This window comes from Equus caballus, chromosome 13 (assembly GCF_041296265.1).
Source record: "Equus caballus isolate H_3958 breed thoroughbred chromosome 13, TB-T2T, whole genome shotgun sequence".
Taxonomy (NCBI): domain Eukaryota; kingdom Metazoa; phylum Chordata; class Mammalia; order Perissodactyla; family Equidae; genus Equus; species Equus caballus.
Genome location: NC_091696.1, coordinates 691618 through 710557, shown reverse-complemented (window position 1 = coordinate 710557; position 18940 = coordinate 691618). Strand labels below are relative to the sequence as shown.

The window sequence follows — 18940 nt, the reverse complement described above, 5'->3', positions numbered from 1 at the left end:
GACCTGCTCCAGGTGCGGATTCGTAAGCTGCGTTGTTGGGCTGCGGCGGTGCCCAGACCCCCGTGAAGCCGTGGGATGTGAGCTGGCGTGTTGTAGTTACAATGCCCACCGTGAGCCCCAGGCTCCAGGCCTGTGTGTGGGCCCCTTATTCCAGAATAGGGTCTCCAGCCTCCCTGTGGCCACTCCTGGCCTGGCTGGGCCTCCCCGGCCTTGGCCCCCGGGGACATGGCCTCAGAGCCGCGTCATCAGCCCTGGTTTGTGACCGGCAGGCCTTTCTGATACTTCAGCTTCAGTTATCATGAAACCCCTGTGTCGAGGGCCAATTCTGAACGGCGAGGTAGGGCCCTGGGGTGGGTGACCAAGCCCAGGAGGGGCCCACACTTCCAGAGGGGCCCAGGCAGGTCCCTCACTGCCCACTCGAGCCTTTCCCTCTTCTCACCCATGACCCAGACCCCTGGACTCTGAGGGTCTCGACACCCCACCTCCCACGCAAGCCTCGTCAGTCCCCACCCCCAACCCCTGGAAAGAGGGATGCCGTGCGCTCCCGGGGGGGGCGTTCCATCCCATCCCCCGCCCACTGGTGCAGCTGGAATCCTGATCATACACACGCACACGTGTACACATGCACACGTCCAGTTCTGGGGGGAGCGACTGGCCCAGCACCGCCTTAGGCCTCTGTGGCCTCGCAGACGGTCAGAAGCCCTGCCCCCCTGCTGTCCATCAGGTGGACCATAAACAGGAGGCCCTTGGGAACTGGGAGTCAGCGCAGGTCTGGGGGAGCCCGCAGGCCGGGGCGGCATCCTAGCTCCATGGGTAACCTCAGACCGCGAGCAGCCAGGTGTGGGCCTCCCCGTCTCTGAGCTTTGAGGTATCTTAAGAAGTACACTGAGAAGTAGACATACAAGGAAAGAAGATGTACAAGATACAAAGAAGACGCAGATCATTTTTAAGTAAGGAAGGTTGTTTGATCAACAACACAGCCCTGGGTTTCCCAGCAGCCGAGTCAAAAAGGGAAATGTGCTGGGTACCAAGTCCTTGTGTCTGTGAGTGGACAGGGTTGTGGAGAGCATGGTGCTCCCCTCGCTGGAGCACACACCATCCCCACACTGGCTCCAGGAGGCTCCTTCCTCCCCAGGAGCTCCCGTCGCAGCGTGAACTGCTGTTCTCTGCGGTGTCCTCCTGCAGAGGGAGGTGATGCAGTGACGTCACCTGGGACAAGGCTGTCGAGAGGCATCGCTTGGTGTGGGACCAAGCTCAGGAGCCAGGCGGTTCCTGGGGTCCCCATGCCGGTTGGAGATGATGCTCTGATGAGACCCTAGGGGCGGCTGAAGTGGAAGGTCGGAGCCTGGGGCCAGGCCGCCACATGGGGGTGGGGGCCACATGCCTGAGGACCGTCTTTGAGTCTCCGCTTCACCAACCCTGTGAGGGGCCACCGGCCGGAAGCTTCCTGAGGGTGGCTGTGGTTTCCCCTTTCACCCACCACCACTCACCAGGAGAGAGGAAGGAGCAGTCAGCCTGGCCCCAGCATGACGCCATGAGGACACTGAAGCACCAGCTCCTCCTGGCGACACGCTCCTCGGGGGCTTGGTGAGGGGATGGGGCTGAGGGGTGGGACTCAGTGGAAAGTCTGATGTGGTGGCTGCACAGCCCCTGTCCCCCCACAGGAAGCAGGTGCCTTTTACTTTACTTCTTCCGGAATTTATGTCTAAGAAACGCTCACCGACAGGTGTCTCCTGTCAGCCTCCTACCCCGAGAAGTGACCCTCGGCGACTTGCTTCCCTCTGACGCACCCCCGTGCAGTCGCCTCTATTTCCAGATACACAGTGTTCAGCGTTCACCCCTCACAACTACAGAGCAGCTGTCCACCCGGCACGACCCTGACGGCGGCTGCACGGCCACAGCCTCGAGGCTCAGAGCCAGAGGGGCTCCGGGACCCCTGCCCCCCACCCCAGCCCCGGGACGTGTGTTGGCCCCTGCGGGGGTGGGGGCGGCTCCCTTGGGATCCCGGGGCCCCAGGAGCTGAGACGGCCAGGTTTGTTCTGGGGGTATTGCTGACAGCTGGAGTCGGGGGCGGTGTTTTTCATCGACTTAGGAGGGATAATGTGAGCCTCATGCGGCGTGGCTGTGGGCCAGCCCTGAGCCGCCCGCCAGCCCCCAAAGCTTCCCCCGCTCACCACCCAGAGGCAAGGTGGCCGCGAGGGGAGCCGTCCGGGAGCCCCTCTGCCGGCGTGACCCCAGCCCTGGCGTCCAGCCCGTCTGCCCCTCTGACCCATGGTGACTGGGGACCCCCCTGATGGACGTCCAGAGGCTTCTCCCGAAATCACGCGGCCTGGAGGCTGGGCTCCCTGGACGTGCGGCCAGCAAGAAGCAGGATCCAAAACGTGGAAGTGTCCGTCGGCGGGTGAGTGGACGAACAAATGTGGTCCGTCCACACAGTGTGGCATTTACTCAACCTTAGACAGGAAGGAGATTCCGACACCTGCTACGACACGGATGAACCTTGAGGGCGTTGTGCTGAGTGAACTAAGCCAGACACGGAAGGACAGACGCTGTGTGCCCCCACGTACGTGGGGCCCTGGACTCCTCAAATTCAGGAAGTAGATGGGGGGCGCCAGGGGCTGGGGTCGGGGGTGGGGAGTGAGTGTTTAAGGGGGACCGAGTTTCAGATTTACGAGATGAACGAGTCCTGGAGATGGATGGCGGCAATGGCTGCACACAACAGGAGTGTGCTTAATGCCACTGAACTCTACACGTAAAAATGGGTAGGATGGCAAATGTCATGTCGTGTCTGTTCACCAAAATAAGAAAAATACGAAACAAAAACAACTAGGATATGAGATGTCGATGCCACGGTGGAGGCTTTGCCCACCCAGGATGTCTGTGCACTTGGCCAGGGCCGGACCGAGTGCCGTCCCAAGGAGGGGTAGGTGGGCAGGTCCCCCGTCTGTGCGGAGGGAGGTGGCGCCAGCAGCTGGGAGCCACGTCCCACGTCCCCGTTCCCCGTGCTGACGAGTTAAATGCAGCTTTGACAGGTCCTGTCTGGCCAGTTGGGTGGAGCTGCAGACACGTCCCCCCACAAAGACCCACCCCCTCTGGAGCCCCCTGCCCAGAAAGGGGTTCCCTGACCCCACCTTTGCGCCCCACTGTGAGTGAGGGGAACCCAGGGCCTTCCAGGCTGCCTAGGAGTCCGCGATTACTCCTCAGCCCTGGCGGGGGGATGCCCCCAGGCTCAGGGCTCCTCCCCGTGTCTCCCTCTCCCCTGAAGGGCCCACCAGGGCGATGGTGGCGGGGCCTCTGCCCGTCCTCGCTCCCCGCCTGCTCAAGCCAAGGACTGGGGAGCAGAACCGGCCGTGTGTGGGGCTGCGAGGGTCCTCTGGGGTCTACACCTTCCCGCCCAGCAGGAGGGCTCCCCGAGTTCCTTGGCAAATTAAAACAACTACCATAGAACATCGACTAACCGATCGGATTCTTTTGAGAAACTGAAAAATCACCGTGGAAGGTGGTTTCATTTTGACGCCTGTTCTTGCAAATTCCAAGAATAAGTGTCTCGGTGTCTGCTTCCTGCCGCCGGGGCTGAAGCTGGATGTGTGGGCGGCGCCGGGACCCAGATCCCCCGCCGGGAGGTGACTGCGGACGGGGCGCGGGCGGCACTGGGTTTTCAGCAAAGCGAAGGCTCCGCGATGGCTGCTTTCCCCGTGAGCACACCCACCTGCGCCTGGCAGAGCCGCCCCGAGGAGCCGAGTCTCAGACGACAGCTTCCTGAAAGCGTTTCCCACAGCCCTTCTGGAATGTTCCGCTCCAGCCCTGCAGGACGCCCTGAGTTCCTTCACCAGGATGAAGTCAGATGTGGGCTGATCACGTCGGGGACTTCCCTCGAACATGAACACGGCGCCCGCGGCCCTGCCTCCCCCACCCGTCGGTGTCGAAGGTCAGTTCAGACAGACAGGAAGAGAATAAAGCGAATGCTCGTCACCCCCCACCAGCCTTCCCCTAAATGAAACGGTGCAGGTGACCCACCACCGTGAAGCTGGCGCATCTGGAAGCATCCAGAGCCTGGACCCCGCCTGTACTTATTAGGGAACCCTGCTCCCTGCTGCCCGCCCAGGTGTGGAGATCCGTGCGTCCTGGCTCCTGGGTCCTGTCCTCTGAACCTTGGGGGCCGCTCCACTGTGAGCACACGCAGAGACCCTTCTCCTTTCCCCCGGGAGGGACACTCTCCTCGTGCACAGGGGTGCCCAGCATGGGAACCCTGGGCCACGGGGACCCCCCACCCCGTCTGCAGCTGCACCGGGAGTTGCCCCGTTCACTGGTTCACGCCCCTGTGGGCAGCTTCCCTACGTTGTTGCCGACACTTGGCATTGTCAGACTTTCTAATCATTGCTGATCTGATGCTCCCCCGGTCCTCACTGTGCCGAGTGTCCACCAGACGGGGCCTCCTTCAGGAAGACGCTCCGGCCCCAGCTGGGAAACGGGCTGCCCCTGTGCCCCACCCCGTGCCCCTGGCATCCCTGCCGAGAGCTCCAAGAGGGCAGAAACCACACTGCCACCATGTCCAGCCCTTGCCGCGGAGCAGGCATCGCATCACCTTGGCTATTTGTGCAGAATTCAGCAGCATCGCTAACTTCCCACCTTGTCCTCGGCCCCGCCCTCCACCTACCCCCCAGCTGGTGCTTCTGCACACTTTGCCTCAGAGAGGATGCCTGCAGAGAGATTAGGAGTCAGCTCCAGGCTGGGTGTGGGGGAGGATGGAGTCGGGCTTTGGGTATATCAGGGCCTCAGTTTCCCCATTTGCATCAGGGACCTGTGCGGTTGATGGGGTCTCAGGTGAGGGGCCCCCAGTGTCCTCCTGCAAACTCCTACTCATGCTTCCTGCCCAGCCCCGCTTGCCGCTGCAGGGGCCTTGATCCTCCAGGTGGCGGCTGTCCCTAGACTAGCCTGTCTCCCACTGAGGGCATCTCTGTGTTACCCTAGGACTCAGGGTCCTGGCTCCAAGGGCAGGGCGCCTCCTGGGCACAGCCCCCAGGAGCTCCAAGGAGGGGGTGGGGTCTTCAAGGGGCCCGGTCAATCCCGGGCCTGACATGGTGCAGAGCAAGCCTGCTGGGAACTGAGGCCTGAGGCTGGCCTGTGGGTGAACGCCGCCACCTGCCGTCTCCTGCACCCCAGCTGCAGGTGGGGACACCTCTGTGCCTAGTGGGGGGTGCCTGGCCGACACTGGCCCTGGTGGGGACCAGATGGGAGGCAGTGTGCAGGGGAGATGGGGAGAGGAAGTGGCAGGGAGCCTGGGGGAGGTGTCGTGGGGTGTGAGGAGGGGATTCTGCACCAGTGGGGCATGGGGGGCACCTGGGAGGGTCTGTGGGCAGAGGGAGGAGGGAGAGGATCAGGGGAGGGGAGGGAGCCCAGCTCAGCACTGGGGCCCTGGTTGCCCCGGGAGGAGACAGGAGGAAGAGGTCCCACAGTACCAGGTGGGGAGCCTGGAAGAGGCCCAGGGCCTTCAAAAGAACAGGATCAGGCCCGGTGCTCCCCGACGGTACCCAGATGAGGCTGCCCAGCCTGGGATACACAGCCTGGGGTGGCCACAGGAATGAACCCAGTGAGGGGGCGATGAGGGGCCGTCTGTCCATCCGTCCTGCCTCGATCATCCACAGAGCACCCCAAGCTGGGAGCCGGGGGCTGGGGAGCGGCAGCCCTGGGAGTTTATCCCAGCACAGGCCTGATCTCCCTCGGTCAGCGTCCCTGGGGCCTGGGCACAGCGCACAGGGCCTGGGCCGGCGGCCGCATGGTGAAGGCTGGTGCGGGCGTGGTGTCCAGGGTGGCGGGGCTGAGGCCGGGCGGCGGCAGCAGGCGGTACCTCTGGAGGAGGCCGGCAAACAGCAGGAACAGCTCTGACCGGGCCAGGCTCTCCCCGACACAGACACGGCGGCCTGCAGGGGAAACCGAGGCACAGGCTGGGGGCTCCAGGCCCGCTCTTTCCACGGCTGTGCGGGCGAGCCAGGCCATCTCCTGGAGTGAAGGGGCTGGGTCCCCCAGGGAGAGCCACCGGGCAACCTGAGGGTGAGGCCTGGGCCATCAGGACTGGGGTCAGCTCTGAGGGGACAGGAACGGGGGGCCAGGACTGGGGGCATGGGGGTCCCCACAGGCCCCGAGCCACCGAGGCCCTGGTGGGCAGGCCCACGGGTACCTGCAGAGAAAGGCAAGAAGGCCGCTGGCTTCACAAAGCGCCCGTCGGCGTCCAGGAAGTGGCCAGGGTTGAACTGGTGGGGCGTCGCCCACTGCGTCTTGTCTAGGAGCACAGAGCTCAGCAGGGGGACCACGGGCGTGCCCTGTGGGCAAGGTGCAGGGGGAGCACTGAGAGAGGCCCCCGGGGAGACAGGAAGGGGGGGGGCCCTCGGCCCACCAGGAGGAGGTCTGCTCGAGGGTTCGGCTCCTGCACACCTGCTGTGGCCAGCGTGAGCCCCACGTCACAGGCGAGGCACCCAGTGGCACCAGCGAGGCCAGGTGACCCACCAGCCACATGGCAAGGGGAAGCACCAGGCTGCAGGGGGCTGTAAGGCCGAGATCTGCCCCCCTCCTGTTTCTGAGGCCCCTTTGCTGCCCCCCACAGGGACCCCTGGGCATCATCAGGGTCCAGGAGGGGCCCAGGGCGCAGCCGAGGCCTGGCCCTCCCACCTTGGGGAGCTGGTAGCCGCACAGCTGGGTGTCGGCCGCCGTGCAGCGGGCCACGTGGGGCAGGAGAGTGATGAACCTCTGGACCTCGTGCAGCACGGCGTTGGTGTAGGGCAGTGACCGCTGGTCCTCCAGCCGGGGGAGCCGCTCGGGCCCCAGCACACGGTCCAGCTCCTCCTGCACCCGGCCTGCAGGCGAGAGGGTGGGCGCCAGTGTTCCCGGGATCCTCCATCCCCTCGGCCCCGGGGGACCCCACCCACTGGGCACGAGAGGCCATCCTGGCCGGGGGCGGGCATGAGGGGCCCGGGGCTCACCCTGCACGCTCGGGTGCTTGCCCATCAGGAGGGCAGCCCACTGCAGTGTGGCTGAGGTGGTCTCCGTACCAGCCATGACCATGTCCAGGGCACAGGCCACCATGTTGGCCTCAGCAAACAGGCCCGTGGGGTCTTTCCCCTGCAGAGGTGGGTGGGGCGGGGCTCAGCTGGAGCCTGGGCTCGAGAAAAGGGTAGAAGGTGGAGCTAGGGCAGGAAGGACGGAGCCAGGACCCGCTGGGCACTGACTGCGTTCTGGGCTCACCGAGACCTCCCAACTGCTCCCTGAGGCCGCACTGTGCGAATGCCCCGTTTCACAGATGAGGAGACTGAGGCTCAGGGAGGCCCCCAGCCAGGAGGTGGAGGAGCATGGCGCAGGACTAGCGTGGACCCCTCCCCAACCCCAGTCCTCCTGGGGTCGTCTCACCCACACCTGGCCCTCCTGGATCAGAGCATCCATGTAGCTCTGCACGGGGCCTCTCCTGGGCGTGGATGGCCGCCGGGCCTCCAGGAGGGTGCTCAGGATGGCTCGCACCTCCTCGATCTTCCGCAGGACGGGCCGGTGCAGCTGGAGGAGGGTCCCGAGCCAGGGGTAGATGTTGAACAGCTGGGGGCAGAGGGCAAGACAGCGAGGTGGGGGGCGAGGGCGCAGAGGGGTGAGGGGCGGGGCCATGCTGCCACCGTGTGTTCACGGGGCCCTGCAGATGTGCTGGGGGCGGGTGGCGCTCGCGGCCACAAGAGGGCGTCCCACTCAGAGCAAGGGGTCCCTCGCCCCGGGTGGGACCAGCAGCCCCAGGACTCAGAGGAAACCCCGTCCAGCGCGGGCAGGAGGAGCCGCCCGACAGTGACACACTGGGGGTCTCGGGCCCCCGCTCTCCATCCACCAGAGTGGGCAAGACAGAGAAGGGGCTAGGGTCCTCGCTATGGAAACACTGACCCTGCCACCAGTCGTTAATGCGAAAGCGCTCAGGGCGAGTGTGTCTGACCAGGTCAGCGGAGGGGCCACACGTGCCGTCGGCGCTCAGTAAGTGTCACCTGCCGTCCCGGCCACACCAGCACCACTGTGCCCCCGAGACAGCTGTGGTCCCTGGCGACAGTTACCCAGGGCATCTCGGTACCGAGGAGCTGGCACGGGAACGGAGGCCGGGGAGCAGCGTTCTGTTGCCCTCGGAGCCACGCTGACCTTCTGCCTCCAGCCTCCAGGGGCCCCCCGGTTGGACCCGGCCACCCTGGCTTTCTCCAGGCGGCCGTCTTCCTGCCCAGAGGACGTCCGGGCCCCCCCTCCCCCCCCCCACCGACCAGGAGCGAGTTAGAGTTTGGACGGAAGCCTGAGGACCCGAGAGGCTCCCCCCTCCTTTGAACAGGTGCGTCTGTTGCTGACGGGAAGGTGCAAGGATGGGAGCTGGGGTCCCCTACCCCAGCCCCCTCGTTTCCCAGGGAGCACAGGGGACTGGCCCCAGGGCCCATGGCCAATCGATGTCAGAGACAGGCCGTGCCCCGGGCCTCCCAGCTCTGAATCCAGCGCTGCTTCTGCAGGGGGACAGGGGCAGTGCTGGGACCCCCTCCCACCCCGGCCTCAAGCCGGCGCTCAGCTCCCTGCCCCCCACCCCGAGGCCGGGAGCAGCGACCTCTCACCTGCAGGCCAGGGGTCCCCAAGAGGACCATGACCTCATCGATGAGGCCCAGCAGGGCCACGAACACGGGATCCCGGTAGTCGAACCGCTGGCCGAAGAGGAGCGTGAAGGTGACGTTGGAGGGAGCCCAGCCGAGCAGGGCCAGGGGGAAGGGCCGGCCTGCGGGCAGGGGAGACAGACCTCAGCGGGGACGGGACCCCGGGGAAGGGGGTGCCCTGGCCCCACTCACCTCCATAGCCGTCCAGCTGCACCGTAAGGCACCTCAGCTCCTGCAGGACCTTGTTGGCCGCAGGCCCCCTCCCCACGCCCAGGCGGTGGAGGGTGCGCACGGTGAACTGGCGGGCGGCCCTCCAGCGCGGCCCGGATGAGAAGAAGACACCTACGGGCCAGACACAGGCGGTGAGCGGCTGCTGGTGGCGCAGGCAGGGAGCGAGTGGGGGTGGGCCCGGGTCTGGGGCCTCGCTGGGCCTCACTGCCCTCCCCCGGTCTGCTCTCGGGTACCTGGCCTCGGCTGGCCCATCCCCCATTGGTGCGCCGTGGTGCCTTGTGCCCTTGGCCTGCCATGTGGACACCCTGTCCCTCCCCACGAGCCACTCCGGGGGCACTGTCTCCTGCTGCCTCAAGGGAGGGGCCTCTCTCCTTGGGCCCCCACTCCTCCTGGGACCAGGGGATCCCATGCCCAGCAGGCCCCCAGGAGCAGAGCTGGCCCCTGCTCCCTCCAACTCCACCCTGCCCCCCACTGCACACCTACCGCCGCCTCCCTGGATGAGCTGGAAGATGGCAATGGGGGGCCGGTCGGCCAGCTCCTGCCCAGTGCCCACCAGGGCCTCCCTCACTGCCTCGTAGCCGGTCAGCACCACTGTTTTCTGGAGCCCCAGGTGGACGGTGAACACCGGCCCGTACTGCTCTGAGAGCTGCCGGGGACAGGCAGGGATCACCAAACGGTGTCCTTCCAGGTCCCCTGTGGCCCCTCAGGCCACACCCATGCAGGACAGACACTAGGAGATTCGGAACCCGGGCAGCCCAGGTGGGGGCAGCATGAGCAAAGGCCCCGGGGCCGCCATGGGGAGGTGTGTTTGGCTGGAGCAGGGCCCCAGGGGGCAGTCTCCAGCCAGACCCTGCAGAGCCCCCTGCCATCCCCTCCAGGAAGGTGCTGGGGGTGGCCGTCATGGGTTTCTCTTCTCAGGGGACACACTGGAGGGGGCTCTCCTGTGGCCCAGGATGAGCAGCGTGGGAGGGCTGGCTGTTGCACGGCCTGAACTGGAAGCCCAGGGTCTGCACAGGGAGCGGGCCTGATGGACTCCATCCCCTGCAGCCCCGAATGGCCAGTGTGTCTCAGGCCGGCCTCCCCCGCCCAGTGTGAGGACACACGAGCATGCCCGGCAAGGACGGGCCTCTGGGGCCTCCAAGTGTGCCGTCCCCCCAGTCCTCACGGCATCCCTGCCCTGGGCGAGGGCTGGTGTGTCCCCATTTTATGGGTGAGGACGCGGAGGCCGGGAGGCAGGAAGTGAGTTGCTGTGGATCCCGTGCACTGAGGGCCGGGCCGCTCCTTCCAGCACAGGACGGTGGCCTTGGGGCCCGCCCTGGGCACAGGGCCTGAGAGCCTGGGGGCAGCTGCTTCAGGCCAGGGCACTTCGTGGGTCAGCAGCAGCTGCCCTGAGGAGCCAGGGCTGCAGCCCCCTTCCGCCAACCTGCAGGGCCTGGGGAGCCACCGGGCAGCCATGTCGGTGGCTTCCGGGAGCAGGAGCACATGGGGCAAGGGAGCTGCGGCTGGGGCGGCTTGCCTGGGTGGCCTCACGGGGCGGGGCCGGCCTGCACCTCCACTTCACCCCGGCCCGGCAGGCTCCTGGCCGCAGGGAGGGCCCCCGAGGCACGTCCGTGCGCAGGGCCAGGTTCCTTCCGGTGCTGGGCCTCTGCTGTGCCATGCTGCTCCTGGGAGCACCCGCCTCCTCCCCTCCACTGCCCCCAAACCTGGCCCTCCCTCAGGCTCTCACCAAATCCTCACATGCCACCTCCTCCAGGGAGGCCTCCTGGCCTGCCACTCCCGGCCCCCTGCTCCTTAGCTAGCCCGTCTGCTTCCCTGTGTGGGGGGGTGGCTTTCTCTTCCCCAAGGCAGGGTGGGCACTCAGGCCTCCTGTGCCGGTCACAGGGGTCCTGGAAGACGAGGGCGCAGCTTCCCCGAGCCAGGGCTGGGGAGGCGGGTGGGGAGCCCGGTTCTGGGCCCAGGTGGCGGGAGCCGAGCGGCAGGACGGGGCTGCCCTGACCTACCTGCATTAGTGACCGGTCCATTTGCGACACCCGCAGCAAGTGCAGGTTCCCAATGAGCGGCAGCGGGCGAGGCCCAGGGGGCCAGCGAGGGGTGGGGGCCGGGGCGCGGGCGCAGGTGCGGAGCAGCCCCCAGAGCCCCAGGAGGCCCAGGAGCCCGAGGAACCCCAGAAGCAGCAGGGCCATGCGGACGGCTGCCGAGGCCCCAGCTCCCCTCCCGGGGCCGCCGTCCCCACCCTGAGCCTTATGGGCCTCCGCGAGGGCGTGCCGGCACCCCACCCACCCCCACCACCCCGAGAATGTGGAACGAGCAGTTTGCAGGGGACAGCCAGGCGGCTTAAAGCGACAGGCGTGTGTGGAATGTGGGGTCGAGTCGGTGGCAGGGAGCTGTGGGACGGGCTGCTGTCTGGGGGGCCGGTGTCCAGACCCGGGGCTTGGGGCACCCTCGTCCCTTTCCTTGCTGGAGAGAACACTGCATGGTGGCCGGGCTGCCCCTCCTGGCAGGTCTCGGCCCTCTGCCTCGGTCTCCCCATCAGAACCAGAGCTCCCTGGGCTTTGGGACCCGGGTCCTAGTTCTGAGGGAGGAGCCCCCGCCTTCCCCACGCTTGGCCCCCCTTGGCAGGATCCCTGGAACCGGAGGTCCGTGGGTCTCCTCAACCCGCCACCACCTGTGTCCGCCAGCTCCTTCCTCTCTGACAGGGCCAGTGGGGGAACACCAGGCCTGGAGACCCCGGGGTGCCCACGAGGGTCTACACAGCAAACCCCTCAAATCCAGGGCCTTCGGAGGCACCAGCCGTGTCCCCACCAAGCCTCGGACAGCAAGCTTGCCCGCTCAGTGGCTTTGTGAGCACAGTCACCTGGGCAGGAGGCACCGGCCTGCCCTGGGACAGCGAGGGGCGGGGCGGGGGCTGGCCGCCCAGAGGGGCCCACTCTGCTAGTGGTGCTGGGGCTGGGGCAGGGCCCGCTGGGCGACAGGTGGCGGGGGTTATGAGGCCCTGTCCGTCTGTGCTGCACTCTGGTCCCCGAAACCCTGGAGGCCCAGCTGGGAGGGGAGGAGGTGCCACTTTGTCAAGGAGCTGCGAGGGGCGGGGGGGCTGTTGGCACCAGAAGTGGCTGGGCCTGCTTCGAGCCTCCTGCCCTGACATGAGGCAGCTGGAACCCCATCCCTGCCGGCCGGGCCCCTCACCTGGGGCCTGTCTCCCGGGGTGCCGTCCATGCCCCTGCACAAACCCCAGAGCCGAGGCAGCCTGAGGGCCCCCACCCCCTCCCAGCCTCGATTTGCACACCTCCTGCAACTGGACTCTCATCACCGCGCAGGAGGACCATCCTGTCGCACAGCCGTGGGGCTGCCGCGAGGGAGGACAGCTCGCTATCCTCCGGGCCTCTGGGTCGTGCGGGCTGAGCGCCTGGTACCAGGGCTGCTGCTGAGCACACCGGCTGGGGGTCCTGTTGTCAGCGCCGCCTGAAAGCTAAGATACACCACCCGTGGTTGACATAGGTTAGCATAAGGGAAGCCATCTGATAGGGGGAACCGTGTTAGGACCCCAACGACCCCAGTCCACAGGACACCCGCCTCCTTGTCAGCAATGCTCTAGTTTGCACGTAGCCTAGCTCAGCAGGCACCTGCGTGTGAGAGAGATGCGTGCTCTGCCCTTTTCACGGCCTCGGCTTGTACGGTGAGCTCCCTATTCCAACAGGGCGATAACTGAGCTCTCCAAGTTTTCCCAGAGATGTCCTCTGGGAAAAAGCCCTCCGCTGGTGCCGTCACCGGTGATGATCTGGAATCTCAGGGACTCAACAGCAGATGGCCGACATCCTGAGACGCCCCTTTTCCAGCCCGTTTGCCCTATATAGCTGCTTCCGGAGGTTGTGGTTGTAAGATGGTTCTCTAGGGCACCAGTCCGCTGTCTTCCCCTTGCTGGCAAGCTTTCTCTCCCGCCGCCTTGCCTCTGGGCTGTCAGCTCATCTTTGCACCAGTGGAAGGCCCGTCGGGAAGTCACACTGTCGGCCCAGGACAGTTCACTGAATTCGTTCAGGAAGCATGTATGGAGCCCCCCCACCCAGTGTGTGCCAGGCTGAGCCAGCAGCTAGGGCTGCAGGTGATCCTAAAAGGGCCCCCAGGGCGCAGCGGGGGAAGCCCATGTGGCAGTGGCTTTGCCACCAACAACGCCCCGGGCGTTGGAGCTGGAGAGGCCAGTCACAGCGGGAAGGGCATTCTGGCAGAAGGAACAGCCTGTGCGAAGCCTGGAATGTGAGCAAGCAGGGGCCATGCAGGCAGCGTGAGGAAGGAGAGCTGGCTGGCCCTAATCGCAGCTGTGGGAGCCATGAGGGGACTGAGCCAGGAAGGATGCTCTGGCAGGAGGCGCTGGAGGCCAGGAACACGGGGTCCATGCGCACGCGCGCGCGCGTGTGTGTGTGTGTGTTTCTACACCCTCCTCCTTCAGCTCAGTGAGGCCTGGGCGCCTACGAATCGCTCTGGGCACAAGACCCAGCTCTTGGCGCAGCCCTCCTGGGCACCTGAGGAGCAGGTGGGGCGGCTGTGCAGGTGGACCCTCTGGAACCAGGTCCCTGCTGAGACGAGATCTGGTGTGCGGCCTGCAGGACCCGTGAGCTCTTCCTGGCAGCCTACCGTGGTCACCCCCATTTCTCAGAGAAGGAAGCAGGGCTCAGCTGTGAGGCATTAGCAGCCCCCACTGGGCCGCCGGGTGTGTCAGTGGGCAAGCGGGATCAGGGCGGGGCCCCATAGCACCCACTACTCCTCTCGGTACCGAGCACTTTGACCGGCTGTCTTTTCAGTGTCCCACTGTCCAGCGAGGCGGGTGCGTAAGGTGAAGGGCGCAAGCTTGGGGACCAGATGCATCCATCGGATTCCTGCCACTTGCTCACAAGCTGTGCCTCCTGGGGCAGTGGCTCCCTGTCTCTGAGCCTCAGTCTGCCCAGTCTGCACCCTGGGCATCCTGATCCTGGTGGGCGGTTGGCTGCTAGGATTTAGTGTGGACGAGCCAGCAGCATGGGACTGTGGGAACCTGGCAGACTGGCCCCTGAGCGTGGGGCCCAATGGACCGGGTGGCGGGGGAGGCCACCTGGAGCTTCTCAGAGCCCGTCCGGCAGGGCTGAGGCTCAGGGTCATCAGAGTCAAATCTGGGCGACATGGGTGTCAGTTAAAACGTGAAGCAGGCCCACCCCGCTACCTGGGCTCACCCCGCCCTGCACCCCTGACCTACAGTTCTGCCCGTCCCAGAGGTCACAGCCAGGGACTTGGATGGCAGAGAGGCCAGGGTTTGGGAAGCAGGGCAGTCGGCAGAATGACGGCCCCCAGAACGTCCACGTCCTGATCCCCAGAGCCTGTGACCACGGCAGGTTCCTTGGCAGAGGGAATGGAAGGCAGAAAATGGAGCTGATCTTGGGGTGGGGAGATGATCCTGGACCATCCGTGGGCCCAGGGGATTCAGGGCCCAGAAGGAGGAGGAGGAGGAGGTGAGCCAGAAAAGGGACCACGTGGGAGGCCTGGGGATGGGTGGAGGCCGGGCCGAGCCCGGGAGCCTCCAGAGGAACCAGCCATGCCCGGATTGCAGCCCTGGGAGCCGGCTCGGACTTTGGACCCCTGGATGGCAGGGAATGAACGCGCATGTGTAAGCTTCAGGAGTGGGCATTCGGGTCAGAGGCCACAACCTGTGAGCTCTGGAGTCGCACAGCTTTAGCCCCTTAGGGGAGTCCTGAGGCCAGAGCAGGGAACTGGATGGGGGAGGGCCGAGGTTCTAGAAGAGTCCATGGGATGAGCGCCTGTCCTGATTGCTCTCAAAGTCCTCCTTCTGGGAGCCCCGACTCCAGATGGATCCTTCCAGAGCCCCTCGTCCCTTCTGGGGCAGCTCGGGGTCAGTCCTCCCTGCAGGGGGGCAGGCCGGGCCGCTGTCTGCAGTGTCCGTGGGTCCCGAATATGGCAGACCCTGCTGACGGTATGGCCCGGCCTTGGGAGGTCCCTGACGGTGGCCCCCAGGGCCACCTTCCCTCCAGAGACCGGGTGTTTCAAACAACAGAAGTCCGTCCTGCGTGGAGAGTTGTCTGCACTGCGGGGCGGGCCTTCCTGCCTCTTCCAGCTCCTGGCGGCTGCTGGCGCTCCTTGGCCCCCGTGATGCAGGGTGAGCGCACCTTCAGGTCCTCACCTTAGTCACGCTGGCAAGGACCGGGTGGGCATATCCTTGGCGGTGCTGCCAGTCAACCCACTGCGTGTTTGGCGGAGTCTCGTGTGTATGTGTGTAGCTGTTAGTCGGGACGTTTATCCATTTACGTGGATAACGGACACACCAGTGGGAACGTCCCCAAGTCTCCCAGGGCCCTCGGTGAGGGGAGTCCCCCTCCCGTGTGTCACGAGCTTCCTTCTGCCCCTGGGCCCCTCCTCCCTCTGTTCTTGCCTTTATTTTTAAGGTAACCGTGTGGCCGAGGTCAGACGGACGCCACCCCCTCTGTAACTGTTGCCTCGTCTCTGGGCTGGGCGCGCGATGCGCCTTCCGCTGTTAAGACTTCCTGCTGAAAAGTCTGCGTGCAAGCATCTTTGGGCACAGCTGCAAGGGATGCTGTCAAATCAATTCCTAGAAACGGGGCCCTGAGCCTAGAGGTTGCTCCTTGTTGGATCCTGGTGGACGTACCCACCGGGCTCGGCAATGTCCTTGCCCCCACCCACCCACCCACCCACCCAAGGGCGCCCATGATAGAGGTCGCCAGGAGGAGCCCCCACCTCCCGGGGCCTTGCTCTGGGTGCCCCGTCCTCTCGCTGCGCCTCCATGCCCCCACCCCCAACATCCGATGCCACACGCTAAGGGGGCTTCCGGGCTCCGTCCCGCCCTCCCTCTTCTCTGTCCACACCTCCTCTGGAGGCCAGCATGCCCGTTTTCTCAGCACCAAGAATGGTTTTCAAGCTCACGACTCCCTCGCTTCGAGGTCCTGCCCACAGCTCCTGGCTTCTGGAAAGGCCCCTCCAGCCGCCCACGTGGGGCCTTCCTCGTGACTCATGCATCTGAACCCAACCGTTCTGTGCCAGTCGGGACGCTTTATAGGGGAAAAGAGCCCCAAACTGGCTGGAGCGGCGTCCTGGGTCAGATGGTATCCCCCCGCAATTCATGTCTACCCAGAACCTCACAATGTGACCTTATTTGGAGACAGGGTCTTTGCAGACATGATCGAGTTCAGACAAGGTCATCCTGGATGAGGGTGGGCCCTAGGAGACAGAGGCTCAGAGGGAAGACAGCTATGCCATGACAGAGGCAGAGATGGAGGATGCAGCCACGAGCCAAGGGGGCCGGGAGCCCCAGGAGCTGGAGGAACAGGAAAGACCCTCCCTGGGAGCCGCCAGACGGAGCGCGGCCCTGCGACACCTGGATTTCAGACTTCTGGCCTCCAGAGTGGGGTGCGGATAAGCTTGTGGTGTTTAAGCCCCCCGTTTGTGGTCCTTTATTACGGCAGCCCCGGGAGACTCAGAGAAGCAGCATTCAGAAATGGGGCAAACGGGTGACCCCGTGTCCCTCCACCGTCAGCCTCCAGGTTGTCGTCTGGCCAGCCTGCCTAAGCATCGCTCGACCCTCCCGGGAGCTCGCTTTATCTGACTTACCCTTTATTCCTGACGGGGCCCGGGCCATAAAGCTAGACCTTCACTCGTAGAAAACACGGAAGCTGCAAGCGATTTTTTTTTCCTGTAAAAGTGTAAATGATTTCTTTCTGGCAGAAAAGATCATCCCAAAGGTCGTGGTTTTATCATCCTGTAAGATATTAACCAGTGCTGTGTCCATCTCGTCCATCTCATCCCGCTTTCCTGCTTTTCCTTGGCCTAGGTGTGCATCCATCAGGGTTCTGGCATCTTCTTTGAGTCAGCTTTGCCACCTAGCCAAGTTCCCCCGTTAATGGGTTAAATACAACTGGACACGCGCTCGGTATATATTTGTCTGAGAACTATGTTCTCAGCCCTTTGAAAATTATGCTTTGACAGCAGAATTTATTAAAGTGGAAAGATCAGTCACAGCTGGCTTCAGGCAAGGATCGATCCAGGGGCTGGATGAGGTCATAAGGATTCGGATGGATCCCCCTCCCTTCTTGGGTGGGTGGCTTCCTTCTCGATGGGCTCTCTGCTCTGGGTGTCTGCCGCCCTACCCCGCCTCCTCCCAGCTGTGGTCCAGTGGGAGGTTCCGGGGGCTCCATGCTGGTGCTCAATCGGAAGCCTGGGGATTGTTCTGGTCCGACTTGATTGGCCAGGCCCAGCCGGCCAGATGCCCAGCCCTGAGCAATCCCAGTGGCCAGGGGGACGCAATGCTCTGACTGGCTGGCTTAGGTCACACTGACCTTGACACCCGAGGGTGGGGAGTGTTCCCCAGAAGGGTTTGGAGTTACATGGACCTCATTCCACACTCAGCCCCTCCACGTGTCAGGGCGGTGGGTGACACCTTCCAGCCACGGCCACGGGAACATCGCCCAGCCCACGAGCTCTTCATATAATTTGCCCTCCTCCCATCAAGAGCAGGGTCCCTGCCCTGGAGCCTGGGTGGGGGCTCATGACCATGGCCGAGGCGACACAGGTTCCACCTGCTTCCCTTGGGGTCCTGGCACGTAGGATTTGGCCGCTGTGCTGTGAGGAAGCCCACGCAGCCACACGCAGAGGAGCCACAGCCCACGGGACCCTGGTCAGGCTCCCTGTGGCCTGAGCGCACCATCTCAAAGGGGGTCCTCCAGCCCGAGGCCACACGGGGCTGTCCCCACCAAGGCCCGCCCACAGTGCACGAGCAGAGCGAATGACACTGCCATTTCACGCCACCGAGTCAGGGCTGCCTGTCCCCGTGGTGAATACCTCATCCACTGGGTGCATAACCTCCGGCAAGCGCCTTGACCTCTGTGCTTCTCCGTGTGTGAGATGAGGGTAACACACCTGCCCAGCTGGGCTCATTCTTTAAGACATATGAGCTGAACCCCTACTGTGCGCCGGGCACTGTTCTGGGTCCCGAGATCCCATGCAAAAGAGCCCAGCACAGAGACGCCTTCCAAAATCACTTCCCTTCTCTGCCAGCTAAGTGTCTTGTATAAAGCAACAATCCTTTGCCGAGTATAGACCTGTCAATTAAAAGCCGGCTGTCACCTTGCGGTCACCGGGTCTCCAATGCTTCAGCGGTCCCTCAGGGCCACTAGACTGAGAGGCTGCGGGCGACCGTGTGGGGAGGGCTGTCCCCGTTACCGCTAAGTGGTGAGAGCTAGTCGAGTGGAAAAGGGCTATTTGCTGGGTAATAAAAGCTCCATTGTTCACAGCCCTGGAAACGTATTAACGAACAACCCCGCTCGCAGCCCCCTGGTGCCGGCAGTGCAAAGCGGTTGTTTATATGGCAAGAACAAGGGGCAGTTCTCCTTTTGTCGTTTTAAGTGGGCCCAGAGCCCCAGGCCGATCGAACCCCTGACAACTGGAACGGGCTCTCCCTGCGGACCCCCGCTGTCCGGCCCAGCAACATCCAGTGCCAGCGCCGTGCTTGTCCCGGACACGCAGAGCAGAATCCCACCCCAGGCACCGAGATCCAGGGCGTGGGACTTGTCGACCTGGCACTTCTCTGCAGGCCCCTCAGTGGCTGGAATTAGCTCCTCCTCCTGGCATTAGAAGGAGCTGGTCACGTCAGGGCCCTGGGGGTGAAGAAGCCTGTCCAGAGGGGCCGGCCGGGGAGCTCAGTGCCGCTGAGGATCCTGGGTGCTCATCTCCGGGGCTGGCACTCGGCTAGTGCTCCGTAGCAGCGAGGTGGGAGCCTGGGGCGGACGCCCCTCAGAACCTCCAGGAGGACCCGGCCCGGCGACACCTCCATCTCAGACAGCTGGAGAGAGGAAACTTGTGCCGTCCTAAGCCGCCCTCATGTGGTGCTTGGCCGTGGCGGCCGCAGGAAGCTAACACATTCACACGGCGCTGAACGAGCGGGACAGGGTCAGAGAAACGCGTCACTGGGCGATTTCATCGTTGTGTGAACATCGTAGGGTGTCCTCACTCAAACCCACATGGTCCAGCCCGCTACACACCTCAGCTACATGGTGCTGATCTTATGGGACCCCCCC

The 18940-nt window shown here is 64.6% G+C and overlaps 1 protein-coding gene across 2 annotated transcripts; it reads right to left on the bottom strand.

The window, feature by feature from the left end:
• Positions 1–943: 943 nt before the first annotated feature.
• CYP2W1 (cytochrome P450 family 2 subfamily W member 1) lies at positions 944–16606 on the bottom strand. 2 transcript variants are annotated; one of them, XM_070231344.1, is made up of 10 exons: positions 16479–16606; positions 12160–12342; positions 9360–9522; positions 8838–8987; positions 8610–8767; positions 7408–7581; positions 6978–7116; positions 6667–6851; positions 6179–6320; positions 944–5921 (listed from the first exon to the last, which is right to left on the bottom strand). In XM_070231344.1, exons 2-10 carry the CDS (start codon positions 12178–12180, stop codon positions 5725–5727), a joined length of 1329 nt encoding a protein of 442 aa, XP_070087445.1. In that variant the 5' UTR covers positions 12181–12342; positions 16479–16606; the 3' UTR covers positions 944–5724. The 2 variants fall into 2 exon arrangements, with proteins under 2 accessions (XP_070087445.1, XP_014585311.3); XM_014729825.3 differs by lacking the exons at positions 12160–12342; positions 16479–16606 and adding an exon at positions 10877–11571.
• Positions 16607–18940: the final 2334 nt, after the last annotated feature.

Excerpts from the sequence above, each read along its gene's own strand:
- CYP2W1 (XM_014729825.3), bottom strand. The coding sequence starts at position 11,059 with ATGGCCCTGCTGCTTCTGGGGTTCCTCGGGCTCCTGGGCCTCCTGGGG. Across the intron at positions 8,988-9,359 it reads GCTCATCCAGGGAGGCGGCG|GTGTCTTCTTCTCATCCGGG; the intron begins GTAGGTGTGCAG and ends TCTGGCCCGTAG. Across the intron at positions 6,321-6,666 it reads GCGGCTACCAGCTCCCCAAG|GGCACGCCCGTGGTCCCCCT; the intron begins GTGGGAGGGCCA and ends CCTTGCCCACAG.